Source organism: Cavia porcellus, unplaced genomic scaffold, assembly GCF_034190915.1.
Source record: "Cavia porcellus strain 051 isolate PalLab524CR breed Dunkin Hartley unplaced genomic scaffold, mCavPor4.1 scaffold_24, whole genome shotgun sequence".
In the NCBI taxonomy this organism is placed as follows: Eukaryota; Metazoa; Chordata; class Mammalia; order Rodentia; family Caviidae; genus Cavia; species Cavia porcellus.
In genome coordinates this window covers 35673868-35686390 of record NW_026947507.1, presented here as the reverse complement: position 1 = coordinate 35686390, position 12523 = coordinate 35673868, and the positions used below count along the sequence as shown (strand labels likewise).

At 45.5% G+C, this 12523-nt stretch overlaps 1 protein-coding gene across 10 annotated transcripts in view; it reads right to left on the bottom strand.

Annotated features, from left to right (window-relative positions):
* Positions 1-1697, bottom strand: part of Ppp3cc (protein phosphatase 3 catalytic subunit gamma) — an 83906-nt gene extending 82209 nt beyond the window's left edge. For 2 of the 10 annotated variants that reach the window (XM_063234868.1, XM_063234870.1), the window contains exon 1: positions 1338-1697. In XM_063234868.1, coding sequence (XP_063090938.1) covers positions 1338-1386 — 49 coding nt within the window. In that variant the 5' untranslated portion in view covers positions 1387-1697. Of the gene's footprint in view, positions 1-3; positions 107-1337 lie in introns of all 10 variants that reach the window. The other 8 variants (XM_063234869.1, XM_063234871.1, XM_063234872.1 and 5 more) reach the window with 7 other exon arrangements.
* Between the last annotated feature and the right edge of the window lie 10826 nt (positions 1698-12523).

The window sequence follows — 12523 nt, the reverse complement described above, 5'->3', positions numbered from 1 at the left end:
TACTGTATACAATGATGACCTTGATTCATCCAGAAGGATTATGTAGAGTATATTCTGAGTACTAAGAGAGGACTATATATTCCTGGTGCTTTAGATGCTGTAAAGACTTAAAACAGTCAAAATAACTATTAACAGACAAGTGTCAAAAATAAAATAAAATAAAATAAAAGGCAAGTGTCAGTTATATCAGCTTTCTACTTAAAATCCTTAAATGACACCACACAAATGTTGAACAGGTAAGTCTCAAAAATATCATTATATTTACTAAGTATCAAATAGTGTAATTAATATTTATGATACCCATATTGTTCTGCCTTTTGAACATTTTAAACTTTCCTTGTTTAAAAAAATATATTATTGTCACCAATCTTAGTTTCCTTTCTTCTTCCAATATCAAAATGAAAGGAGAAAAAAAGCACAGTATTTTATTTTCCCCAGCATAATGCTAACCAGTTCATCAAGAGGCCACCAATGAAACTCATCTATGTATATTCCCCTTTTACACTGCTTTTCACTGTGTGCTTTTAAGCCATGTGTTAGGACTTAAAGAAAGGTTAGGCTTACTTCTTCCATTTGGACAAAAGAAGCACAAGAATTAGTGGTTTTGTTTGACAGGTCTCGTTAAGGGCAGAAACAACATCAACAACAAAAATCTACAAAACTTAGAAAGCATTTTAAGTTTTGTTCTTATAACAGTAATAACAAAAATCTCACTCAGGTAGATACATGAATCAGAGAACATTTTCCAGCTATAGCCAAAAGGAAAATAAAAAAAGCAACATCATGTCAAGAGATCTCACAAACATCATAAATAAATGGACTTATTTGTGCAGCCACAGTAAGATTTTAAAAGCAGTGACTTGCAATGACAGCGAAAGAGGACCAGAAGACACCTGGTGTAAGAACCAAAAATGGAGTTAAGGGCGTGTCAAGAAAAATAGGAGTCTACATTTAAAAAAGACTTAGAAGAGTCCAGTCAACACCTGTCCATGCACCACAGATGACTTCCCAGGTAGGAGAAGCCCAAAAAGAAAAAACCGTTTCCTTCCCATAAATAAACAAATAAATAAATAAGAAAGACGGGGGGGGGCGCTCTGGGAGTGGCACTCTAGAAGCAAGACAACCTCGGGGATCCAGCTGCTACTGGCCCTGGGGCCACGGAAAGGGAGCCCCGAGGGCTGCCCCAGAGTCGGCCGCCCCCGCCTCTCCAGCCCCGCCGGATCCCGCCCCGGGTGGGCGCTGCCCGGTTCCATCTCTCGCCGCTCCCCTCCCGGCCCCCGCCGTCGCCCCAGGCCCTTTCCCGCGGGAGGCCGAGGCAGGCCCGGCCCGCTCAGCACCTTTGATGACGCGGTCCGTGGTGGAGAACGGGAAGCGCCTGCCGGACATGGTCCCCTCGGCCTCCTCCCGGCTCCGGGACTCCGCCGCACGTACGCCTCCGCCTGGTCGCCGCTTTCCTGTGCCGCCGCCTCAGCTGCCCTTGGCCGTCAGCCCGGCGTTGTCACCACACCGCCAGGAGGATCGGCCTTGGACGCCACTCACAGGAGCGAGCGCCCGCGGCTAGCCCGGGACCTCGGCGTCGAGAGCGACGGCGACGGCCACTGAGGGCGGCAACTAGGCGACCGCCGCAGGTCCCAGCCCGCGCCCTCGTGCGCGCCCCGCGCCGCGCTCACGGCCCCTCAGAGACCCCACCCCTCGCGCCGCGCCCACATCCCTTGCGCGCCCCCGCGCCGCGCCTGAGGCGCCTCAGCCGTCCCGCCCCTAGCGCCGCGTCCACAGCCCCATGCGCGCCCCCGCCCTGCGCCCCTGGCTCCTCAGCGGCCCCGCCCCTAGCGCCGCGTCCACAGCCACGTGCGCGCCCCCGCGCCGCCCTCAGGGCTCCTCAGCAGCCCCACCCCTCGCGCCGCGCTCAACCCCACAGCCCCGGGCGAGACCCCGCGTCAGGCTCACAACTTCCCGGTGCCCTCCGCGCACCCCCGCGCTCCGTTCGAGGCTCCCCGGCAGCCTCAGACCGTGCACGCGCGCGCCCGGCTCGCGGTCTCTGCTGCAGACTCCCACTTCACAGCCGGCTCTGCCTGCGGCTCAAGCTTCCCTCCTCTCCCTGGGGGCGCTGTCGGTCCCCGCGCACTCCTCCCCTTCACCCTGGCCAGCACCACGCGCGAACCTGGGGACCGCGGTTTAACGTCGCTTTTGCCGACTAGCGCAGTGAGGAGGATCTGCTCGTCCCTCCCGGTGCCAACCCGGTGCGGGGCTGGGGGCGCTTAGTGCTGCGCTCCACCCCGAGCCCCTCAGTTCCCCTCTGCATCCAACCAAGAGGGAGGCGTCAGGTCCCGGGCCTGCCTGGGCCCCACCTGAGTGAAAGGAGCTCAGCTTCCCCTCAGCCCTTGGTGCTTCCTGCCCAGCTGGACAAAGTGATGATACCTTTCCCGCCCCCAATCCAGTGTTTTTCGTTTCGTTATTTTGTGATACAGCACCATGGGCAAGACTCTGCAGTCTTAATCTGACTCATCTCAAGGGTGAAAACTGGCCCTCCTTGCTCCTTAAATTGTAAACCTCATATAGGTAGAATTCTACTGGATGTGGTGACACACATCCATAGTCCCAGCACTCTGGAGACTAAGGCAGGAAGAAGGTAAATTACAGCCCAGCTTGGGCATTTTAGCGATTTAGCCAGTTCCTGTCCCAAAATTAAAAAAAAAAAAAAAATTAAGGGCTAGGGATGGGCCTCAGGGTGGAGGGCCTGTATTCAATGCATGGTACCAGGAAAAGTATTAATAATTGCAACTCAACATAAGCAGCTCAGCCGGGGGTGGCGATGCACTCCTGTAATCCAGCACTCAGGAGGCTCAGGTAGGCTGGTTTTTGCAAATTTGAGACAAGCCTGGGCTACAAGGTGAGCCCAAGGCCAGCCTGAACCGCATAGCGAGATCCTTTCTCAAAAAGACAAAATAATAATAACAGAAGTTGGGGCCCAACCTAGAGCTGCAGAGAATCTGCATCCTAGCAGGATTTGCACTGATGTGTGCACACGCTTCTGACAATCTGCTTGCTTCCCAGGAAGAGGCAGAAACTCCATGGCCTACTTTGCAGCTTTCCTCCCAAGGTTTTGACAGCGTGGGCTGAGACCAACAGGAGCCGCCCCCCACAACCCCGCTTGGCTCCCCCAGTCTCCCTTTGGAGGATGTCAGGGGCTTTCCAGTTACTTGGACGTGACTCTTAAGGAAGGACAGGCCCCTGGTCTCCCCTGAGGAGTCGAGTCTCCACAGCCCGTGGAGCATCAGGCTGGACGGTAACCAAGTCCACGCTGCAGAATCTGCCTCGTCTCTGCACCTTCGGGCTTCACCCTGACTCTGGGACAGCTTTTCAGCGCAAACTTGACTGTGGATGCTGCTCCGCATTGCTCCCTGGAAGCCACTGCCTTAGAGACCCAGTTTAGAGCCCTTAGTCTGGCCTCAGAGCTGCTGCCCAGTCTGGTCTTAACCCACCTCTCCAGCCTCTGGCCCTGCACAATGCCAGCACAGGAGCCATCTGCTGGGCAGGACAGGGCTCAAAAGCAAGGCGGAGAAGAGAGGGGGTTGGGCATGCCGGGCTCGGCTTGCCGCCCTGGTACTACCCAAACCATGTGCTGCTGTGTCCTGCCTGGAATCACGGCCTAGGATCAGCCTGCTCCCAAGTGGAAGGTCCCGTGGGGCTCCCTCCCAAATTTTTAGTGTTCTCGACAAAGAACTGCACAACAGGCACAGAAAAAGTCACACGATTTTTTTTTTCAAATGCATTTTATTTCAAAGAGGAAAAGAAAAAATTCAAAACACATCAATGGGGCAACAACATACACACTGTGCACTGTCATCCCAAATCATTCACTCAGAGCACACGACATCTGCATTCAATTAGGACATACAACTTTTAAAAATAATTTGGTTTGGCAATAACAAATGCTGACAGAGCTGGGGAGAAAGGCTTGTCTTGGTTACTTTTCTCTCCTTGCTGGGACAAAACACCCAATACCCAAAACAAAGGAAGGAGAGGTTTATTTAGCTCACTGTTTGTGGAGGTTTCGGTCCATAATCAGCTGGCATCAAGGCAGGGTGGCATGGCACTGGGGCAACACTTCAAGACAACAGGCAGAGCAAAAGTGGCGGGGTGGGGGAACAAGCCTCTTCTCCTTATACTGTACACAGGCCACACCCCACACCCCACAGTGGTGTAGCACTCACAAAATCTCTGTGCCCTCTTGCACAGGATGAATATATTTACAAAAGTAAGGTCCTGGCTTGCAGCTGAGTCTCTTAAACTTGTAAACCCCTCAAGTTGACACAAGGTATCAACCATAATAAGGCTATTGGTGAGAGTGTAGGCTGTTGCAACCACTGTGGAAATCAATGGGGAGAGTCATCAAAAGCCTAGGGCTAAAGGTTACTTTGACCCAGCCATTCCCCTACTGGTATTTTCCCAAAAATAATTTAAAGCATCATACCACAGCAATATATGCACACCCATGTTTATAGTGGCACAGTTTATAATAGCCAAACCTTGGAAACAGCCCAGGTGCCCATCAGCTGGTGAATGGATAAAGATGTGTGTGTGTGTGTGTTTTTTTTTTAATACAGTGGAGCACTACTCTGCCTTGAAGGATCAGCTCCAGACACTTCTAGGAAAACAAATGTACCTTGAGACCATTCTGAAGCGAAATAAATGAGACGTGTGTGAATATGGTGTTATTTATCTGGTGTAAGAAACCAAAAGTGTAAATACGGACAAACTGTATGATAGATATTGTGAAATAGGAGAAAAACATTCAAATGAAGAGTGGCACAAAGAAGAAGGGAAAAGGAAAGAAGGAAAAACTAAAAATAAATGAGAAAAGATGGAAAACATGGAAACAAAGCTTTGTAAATGGAGAGGGGAAGAGGGGTTGAAGAAGGGTAGGAGAATGGGGAAAAAAGGGAAACAAGTTATATCATGTACAGGTACAAATTCTCTATGATGAATATGATCATTATGTATATCAAAAATGTACCAATAAGATCTAATTAAAACAAGTCTTCAATTGAAAAAAGCCAACAATGCCAAAAAGACAAGTTAAAAAGAAAAGGTACAAATAATCTAAGAAATTAAACAGAAGTGCATCACTATTGAATCTACATTTTAAAAATAATAAAAAGATCAAGGAAAACTAGTGCTCATAAATTTTAAAATCTCGAAGTAGAAAGTCACTTCAAAATATATGACATAAAAACTGACACAAAAATTTTAAAATTCAAAAATACTTATATCTGATAAAGAAATTAAGCCCACAAATTAAAAATGTCCCAAACAAACAAACTTCACTGACTTCACTGGCAAATTGTCCTAACAAAGAATAGAAAGAAAAGAATCACTTTGCAGCATGTTTTACGAAATTGGCAAAATGTTGATATCATAGTTTTTTATTTTATTAAATTTCAATACACCATCTTTAAAAAAAAGAATGAGATGGCCACGGTAGTACCTATCTGTAATCCCAGCACTCTGGGAGGCTGAGGCAGGAGAGATCACAAGTTTGAACCCATCCTGGGCAATTTAGTGAACCCAGTCTCACAATACAGTATGGTACAGTATAGCGCAGTACAGTACAATATAATGGGGCCAAGGAGGTAGCTCCATGCAGAAGTCCTGAATTCAATCCTTAATATCATAGCAGAACAAAATGAATTTCCTATGTTGGTCAAAATTGACACAAATAATTAAAATTACCCAGATTCATGTTTAACTGCCTTTTCTACTAATTATTTAAGATCTGGTTTCCAGTGCACAAGGCTATAAGAGTTGGTGTATTCCCTGTGAAACTCCCCAAGCACTTCAAATATCTTGATTAATGGCAACCTAGCTCCCCTGAGAAATAATGAACACTTTTAATTTAACAAAAGCTAAGGGAATCTTGTTTCCACTGTTACATAAAAGTAACCTGGTTTTGGTTTCTATTTATATGAAGTCATTAAATATTAAGCTTCTGGGTTAAGTGCAAGCAAGGGAACTACAGCTGTCTTTAAACTAGAGTAAAATAAGGATTTCTAAACTGGGCATAGCTGTCTGCAAGTGTTATCCCAGCACTTTGGGAGGCTGAGGCAGGAGGATTATAAATTCGAACCCAGACATGGCATCTTAGTGAGACCCTGTCTAAAAACAAAAAATAAAGGGCTATGTTGCAGCTCATCAGGAAGACTCTGGATTCTGTCCCCAGGGTGGGGGTGTGAGGAGGGGCATACAGCAAAAGGTATTTCATCATGCATATTCTCCAGTTTAAAATAAAAAGTAGTACTACAAAAATCTTTTGGATAGTGCTGGGGATCAAAATCAGAATGTTTACACTGAGTTACATCCTCAATTCTTTTTTTTTTTTTTTAATTTTAAGACAGAGTCTTGGGCCAGAGATATAGCTCAGCAGCACAAGCGCCTGCCTGGTAAGCACAAGGTCCCAAGTTCAATTCTTGATACAAAAAAAACCCCCCAAAACCAGATCTCACTAAATTGCCTGGATTGAGCTCAAACTTGGAATCTTTCTGCCTCAGCGTGCCAGAGTGCTGGGATTACAGATGTGTACTACCATGTCTGGCTTACATATGTTTTTATTAGTAACATACCATATATATGGTCACCACATACTATATTTTATTCATGCCTCCTGTAAGCGTATTTAGGGTTTTGTTTTTGAGACATAACTCACTATGTAGTTCAGGCTGGACTTATGTAGCCTAAATTGGCCTTGAACTCATGACTGTTCTCCTGCCTCAGCCTTCGGGGTGCTGGGATTATAGGTGTGTGTGACTATGTCCAGCTTTAGTTTTTTTCCAGTTTTAGTTTTGATTAAATTACCTAGTATGGACACACACACACTATATTTCATTTGTTTATTTGTTTGTTTGTTTGTTTTGAGACAAGATCCCGCTCTGTAATTCAGACTGGACTTGAACTCATTATGTAAGCCAGGATGGCCTCAAACTCACAGCGATCCTCCTGTTGGGGGAAAGTTTGCACTGGAGAGGGAGAGTTCTGCTGCCTGGTAAATACATGTTTACAGGTTGATATTCAGGCCACTTTTTGGGTAGAGTGTGTGTCCTTTGTTCATCCAGGAGAGAATTGGGTAATTTCAGTGTGGGGGCTCAGGCTGCCACCACAGCCTATTACTGTTGTTTACATCACCACAAAGCAGGAAAACGGTGGCACTCACTAGATAATATAATATGTCTGGAATAGAAGTTTTGTTTTTGAGACAGGGTCTTCTTGTGTAGTCCAGGCTGGCCTCTAACCTAAGGCAATCCTCCTGCCCAGCCTCCCAAATGCTGGGATTACAGTATGTGCCACCATGCCTGTGTTGGAATAGACTTAATATCTCTGTCACACCTGCTCTCTAGAATTCCACAGGTAAGGGCGCATCGGAAAGGAGTCCTGCTATTTATTTACTAGGATGCCTGGGCCAAGAACAGAATCAAGGAGCCTTTTTCGGCCTATATTGTACGGTATCTTGTCAACTTGCTCCCCCTACCGTCCATTTTCGGTATAGCAGGTCTTTCTAAAGCACAAAGCTGACGTGTCGTCCCCTTCGCTTAAAACTGTCAAACGCCTCCCCTTTCCAGAGAGCTGCGAGCCCTTCCCCCCCCCCCCCCCCGCGCGTGGAGCAGTGCGGTTTATCACATTGAGCTGACTCACACACGCGGCCCTCAGCGCGCCGCGCTCCTATCTGTCCCAGAGCTCTCGCCTCTGCTGGTCCTTGAGCTTGATGATTCCTCTAGATCTTTGCAGAGCTGAGGCTCAACTCCAACGATGTCCTCTCAGGCCCTTCTCTGATCCCTGCAGCTCAGGGCCACCAGTCCACCAGTTCCTCTTTGCTCTGTGGGGACTGTCCTGGGACACTTGTCTCTGTTTGCCTGGGCTCTGAAACAGGAGGCCTTTGTCCCCCATTCTTTTCCCTCGCCATGACACACTGTGCCTGGCACCAAAGAGGAACTCATCATTTTGCTGGGTGAATGAATATTGGCTTTTTCTTGTCTGGATTGGGCATTTTTAACTTGAGATACAGCATTTTCAAGAAATTGCTCCTCCTCTCCCCAGTCTGCTCCCACCAGTAAATGAAATGAAGGTTTTTGAGTATACATTCATGTGCACAGGGGTGTGGGGAAATATTTTTTCAGATCCTCAAAGGAATCCAAACAACAGTTTTTTTTGTTTTGTTTTGTTTTGTTTTTTGAGACAAGATCTCACTGTATAGTGATATCTGGCCTTGAGCTCTCTGTGTAATCCAGGCTGGCCTCAAACTCTCAGTGATTCTCCTGTCTCAGGCTCCTGAGTGCTGGGATTATAGGCGTGTGCCACCATGCCCAGCAACAAAATGTTAATTACTACTAGTACAAAGTTTTAATTGCAAAAGCACTTCCTCACATGTTTGGTTATTAGTACACTTAGAGATAGATAGTGTGAACTTAGAAATCTTTATAAAAGGGGCTGAGGATTTAGCTCAGCGGCATAAGCACCTGCCTTGCAAGCAGGCAGTCATGAGTTCGATCCCCATTACCGATAAAAAGGAAGAAGACAAAAAAAAAAAAAAAAGAAATCTTTATAAAGATATGGCAGTGTAGACAGGTGAAACATATTAGAAATCACAGATAATAAGTAAGGGTCTCACTATGTAATTAGCTCAGGCTGGCCTTGAACCATAGTGATCCTCCTGCCTCAGCCTCCCAAGTACTTGGATTACAGATGCGCACCACTGTGCCTGACCATAAGTCCACTGCTTTGCAGTCAAATGCTCTACTCCTGAGCTATATCCCCAGATCCACTGTTTTCAGCTCAAAATTCTGAGCTCTTTCTGCTGAAGACATGGCAGGATCCAGAACTCTGGGGAAAGTTTGCACTGGTCTTTGTGTATCTTGATTTGTTCAATGGTCAACACATTTAAACACTTTTCCAAGGATTTTCTCATTTGAAGTAGTTTACGGGTACATGCTAGATTTTGGGGCTTGGGGTGTGTGTGTGGTTTTTAGCAGGTGCTCTACTACTAAGTGACACACCTAGCCCCAAATTAAAATTTTCAGTAGGTAAAATAAATTCAATAAATACTTAGACAAGACCTTTATCCATACTTGTTAGCCTGGAGATAAGCATATGAGCAATTACAAAAATAATTTATAGGAATGAATATACTTAAAAGCCAAATGAAGATGCTGGGAATCCGTTTAGAGTTTACTTGCCCTTCCAGGTAGAATATATAATTGAAACATCTGTATGGAAAAATTCATTTTTCTGAAAATCAGCTTTTCTGGGAAAGAAAAATCTAAATTCCAATTCTCTCCTGTTCACTCACTTTCAAGAAAAGGGACAAAGGCCCTGCACTGCATGGCGTCACATCCTCTAAGTTATGGGGCATCTCTGCCCGGGGCTGTGTCCATGGGATACCTGCAAACAGCTTCAAAAGCTTGGGTTTTGTTAACTTCAAGAAGTTACAGGCAACAGCGCACTTGAAAGAATCTCCCACTCTGGGAACAGCCTCAAGATCAAACAGATTTCTTCCCCTCTTTCCTCGCATCTCTAATTAAAGACCTACGTCTGTACTTTAGCAGAACCAGCACGCCCTTTCTTCAGTGAACTGTTTTTCTTAAAACCCACAAGCTTGGCATCTTGCTCCCACGATTCGCTAATGAACTGGTTTGGTGTCATGTCCTCCTTAGAGGGGGAGGTATTTAAAGTGTCAGCCCAGTGCAGGAAGACAGGGATCCAAAGAGGATTTCACTCATAATTACTTCATCAAAGGGGTCTCCTCTGAGAAACCCACTGATAGCTCATGTTACCTTTTCTATCTGTGAGAACTTCACTTTTTTGGTGTCATTATGTAGTTTAAGCTGCTCTTGAACCATGTAGCTTGTAGTATCCTCCTGTCTCAGCCTCAATGGTAGGATTCAAGTGTGCACCCCTGTATCAAGTGGAAACTTGTCTTTTGTTTGGTACTGGGATCAACCCAATAGCCTTGGACACTCTAGGCAACTACCCTGAGCAAGGCCACCAGTCCCCTCGCAGACTTTATTTGAGCTGGGGGTCTTGCTAGGTTGACCTAGCTAGCCTTGAACCTGTGACCTTCCGGCTGAGATTACAGGCATGCACCACCATGCTTGGAAACTTTTTCTTGAAAGATCATAAGCAACTGCATTGCTTCTATGGTATGAGAAAACAAACATGTAAATAAGGACCAAAATGTTTAACAGGTATTGGGAAATGGAAAGAAAATGTTCAAATGGGAAGGGGAACAAGGGACAGGGGAGAGGACAGAGGGGAAAATGTAGGGACAAAAGAAAAAGAAAAGGGAAAAAATGGAAACAAAGGCTTTGTAAATAAGGAGAGGAAGAGGGGAAAAAGAATCAAGATATATCATGTACAGGTCCAAATTCCCCATGATGAATGTGATCATTGTGTGTATCTGAAATGTACCAACAAAAGTTTAAAAACACACACACAAAAGCAGGGACTGGGGAGAAAAGAATCTATAAGCAAATCACAGACACAGAAAAACAAAACAAAACAAAACACCCAGAGCCTAATGGAAACAAGCCTTGCATCTTGGTTTATGATTGCCAGGGTTCAAACACTTTTGGGTTACTCCTTAACTATAACTGTTGCTACCAGTTCAGAATCCCACCTGCTGCCAGGTCAAAGATTGCTTCATACAGAAAGGACAATCTGTTAACTTCTTTCCTTACTTTATTTAAAATAAATCCCAAATAAGCCAGACCTGGTGGTGCAAGTCTGCAGGACTGCCACGCGCTTGAGGCCAGTCTGGGCTCCATAGTAAATTTAAAGCTGGCCCAAATTGCATAATGAAACCCTGATTGTAAAACCAACTAACCAACCCTGCATAGACATCTGGCAAGAAGAGGCTGTGATGTTGGAGAGAAAAATGTCTTTGGCCAGAAGCTCTTAGCCTATTTAGCTGAAGGCTTATAAGAACCTTTGGATCTTACCCTACTCCCTACTCCTGCCTTCCTGTAAAAATATCACCTAAAAGAGCCATATACCATGACTAGAATATACTTGTTTATCCCAGGAGAGGAGGGACAGACTTCCATGAGGCTTTGAATTTTCACTCTTCAGCATGCTGGTATTTCCTATTTGATTCTGAGGAGTACAAAATCTTTTAAATACATAGGCATGTGGTTTCGCCATAGGTCTATATATAGTCTGCCATATCTTGGAATGGCTTTTGCTCAAATCAGACCTGAGTGTCACCAAATGGCAATGTACAGAAACAATGACACAGGAGAACTGCTTTGGGACACCTTTCAAATTTAGTGTTTCACCTCCCACTAAAAATGTCCCCAGTGGCTCAGCTGATTAAGTATTATAAAGTCAAGGCTGAGGTCAAGGTTCTCATTTTTTTTTTTTTTTTGAGACAGGGTCTCTCTGTGCAGTTCAGGCTGGCCTTGAGCTCACTTTGTAGCCCAGGCTGGTCTCGAACTCGCAACAATCCTCCTGCCTCAGCCTCCCGAGTGCTGGGGTTACAAGCATGAGCCACCATGCCTGGCTGTTTCTCATCTTCCTAATGGCCTTTTACTTCTGTTCCATGAGGCCACAAATTCACTTTGAAATTTGTGTTTCTAAATAAAAGTGGACCAGGTGGAAAAAACAAGCAAAACATTGTGCAGGATAGTCCCAGAAAGCAGGCCTGTCACTGGGTCTTTTCATTCATTCTTTTGCTTAGCAGGTACTTCAATCACAGAGATCAAGTCCCAGTCCAGGAGGAGTTTAAGGTAAAAACAGCAATTCCTATCCAGGTCCTCCTACAGGGACACAACAGGGACATGAAGGAGTCAAACCCAAGCTGTAAGAGCAGAAAAGAGCAGGAAGGAAAGATTTTCTAGAGAAGGTGCTTGGAAGCCAAAGGATGGGGTAACCATTGAATACCTCAAGAGCACTGAGGGAATAAGTGCAAATTAAAGGACTGGGTCAGTCCCCTGTACCAAAGCGGGAAAGAGGCCACTTAACACATACTTAGAATTTTAAAAAGGGTAGGATTATAGGCGTAGGCATCTGGAAATCTCAGCACATGAAGTCAAGAAAGTGGACTAGAAGTTTCCCTTACCTGGCTGCTTATTACCGCTATCAGAAACACAACAGACCTCTAACTCTACTAAGCTGGAATGAGAGTCAATTTAGCACTCTGAGGCTCACATCAGAGCATCTTCCCTGTATAACACAAATGTGATTCACAAGAACTAAGCTGACTTTCCAAAGTCAGTGAATTTACACAAACCAGGGCTGCGGTGTTGAGGACGAAGACAGGACCTCGTACAGCCAAGGCAAGTGCTCTGCCACTGAGCCACACTCTAGACCAACGCAGACACTTTTACAGTGAGTGTATTAGGACATACTAGTTCCTTCTAAAATCCCATAGCAAACTGTTAAGTTAGACCTAGTAAAAGAAATCACAACATCGCCACCCTGTGTTAACATAAGCATCATTACACCCATAATGTTATTGCTAAAAAGACCACAAGGGGGA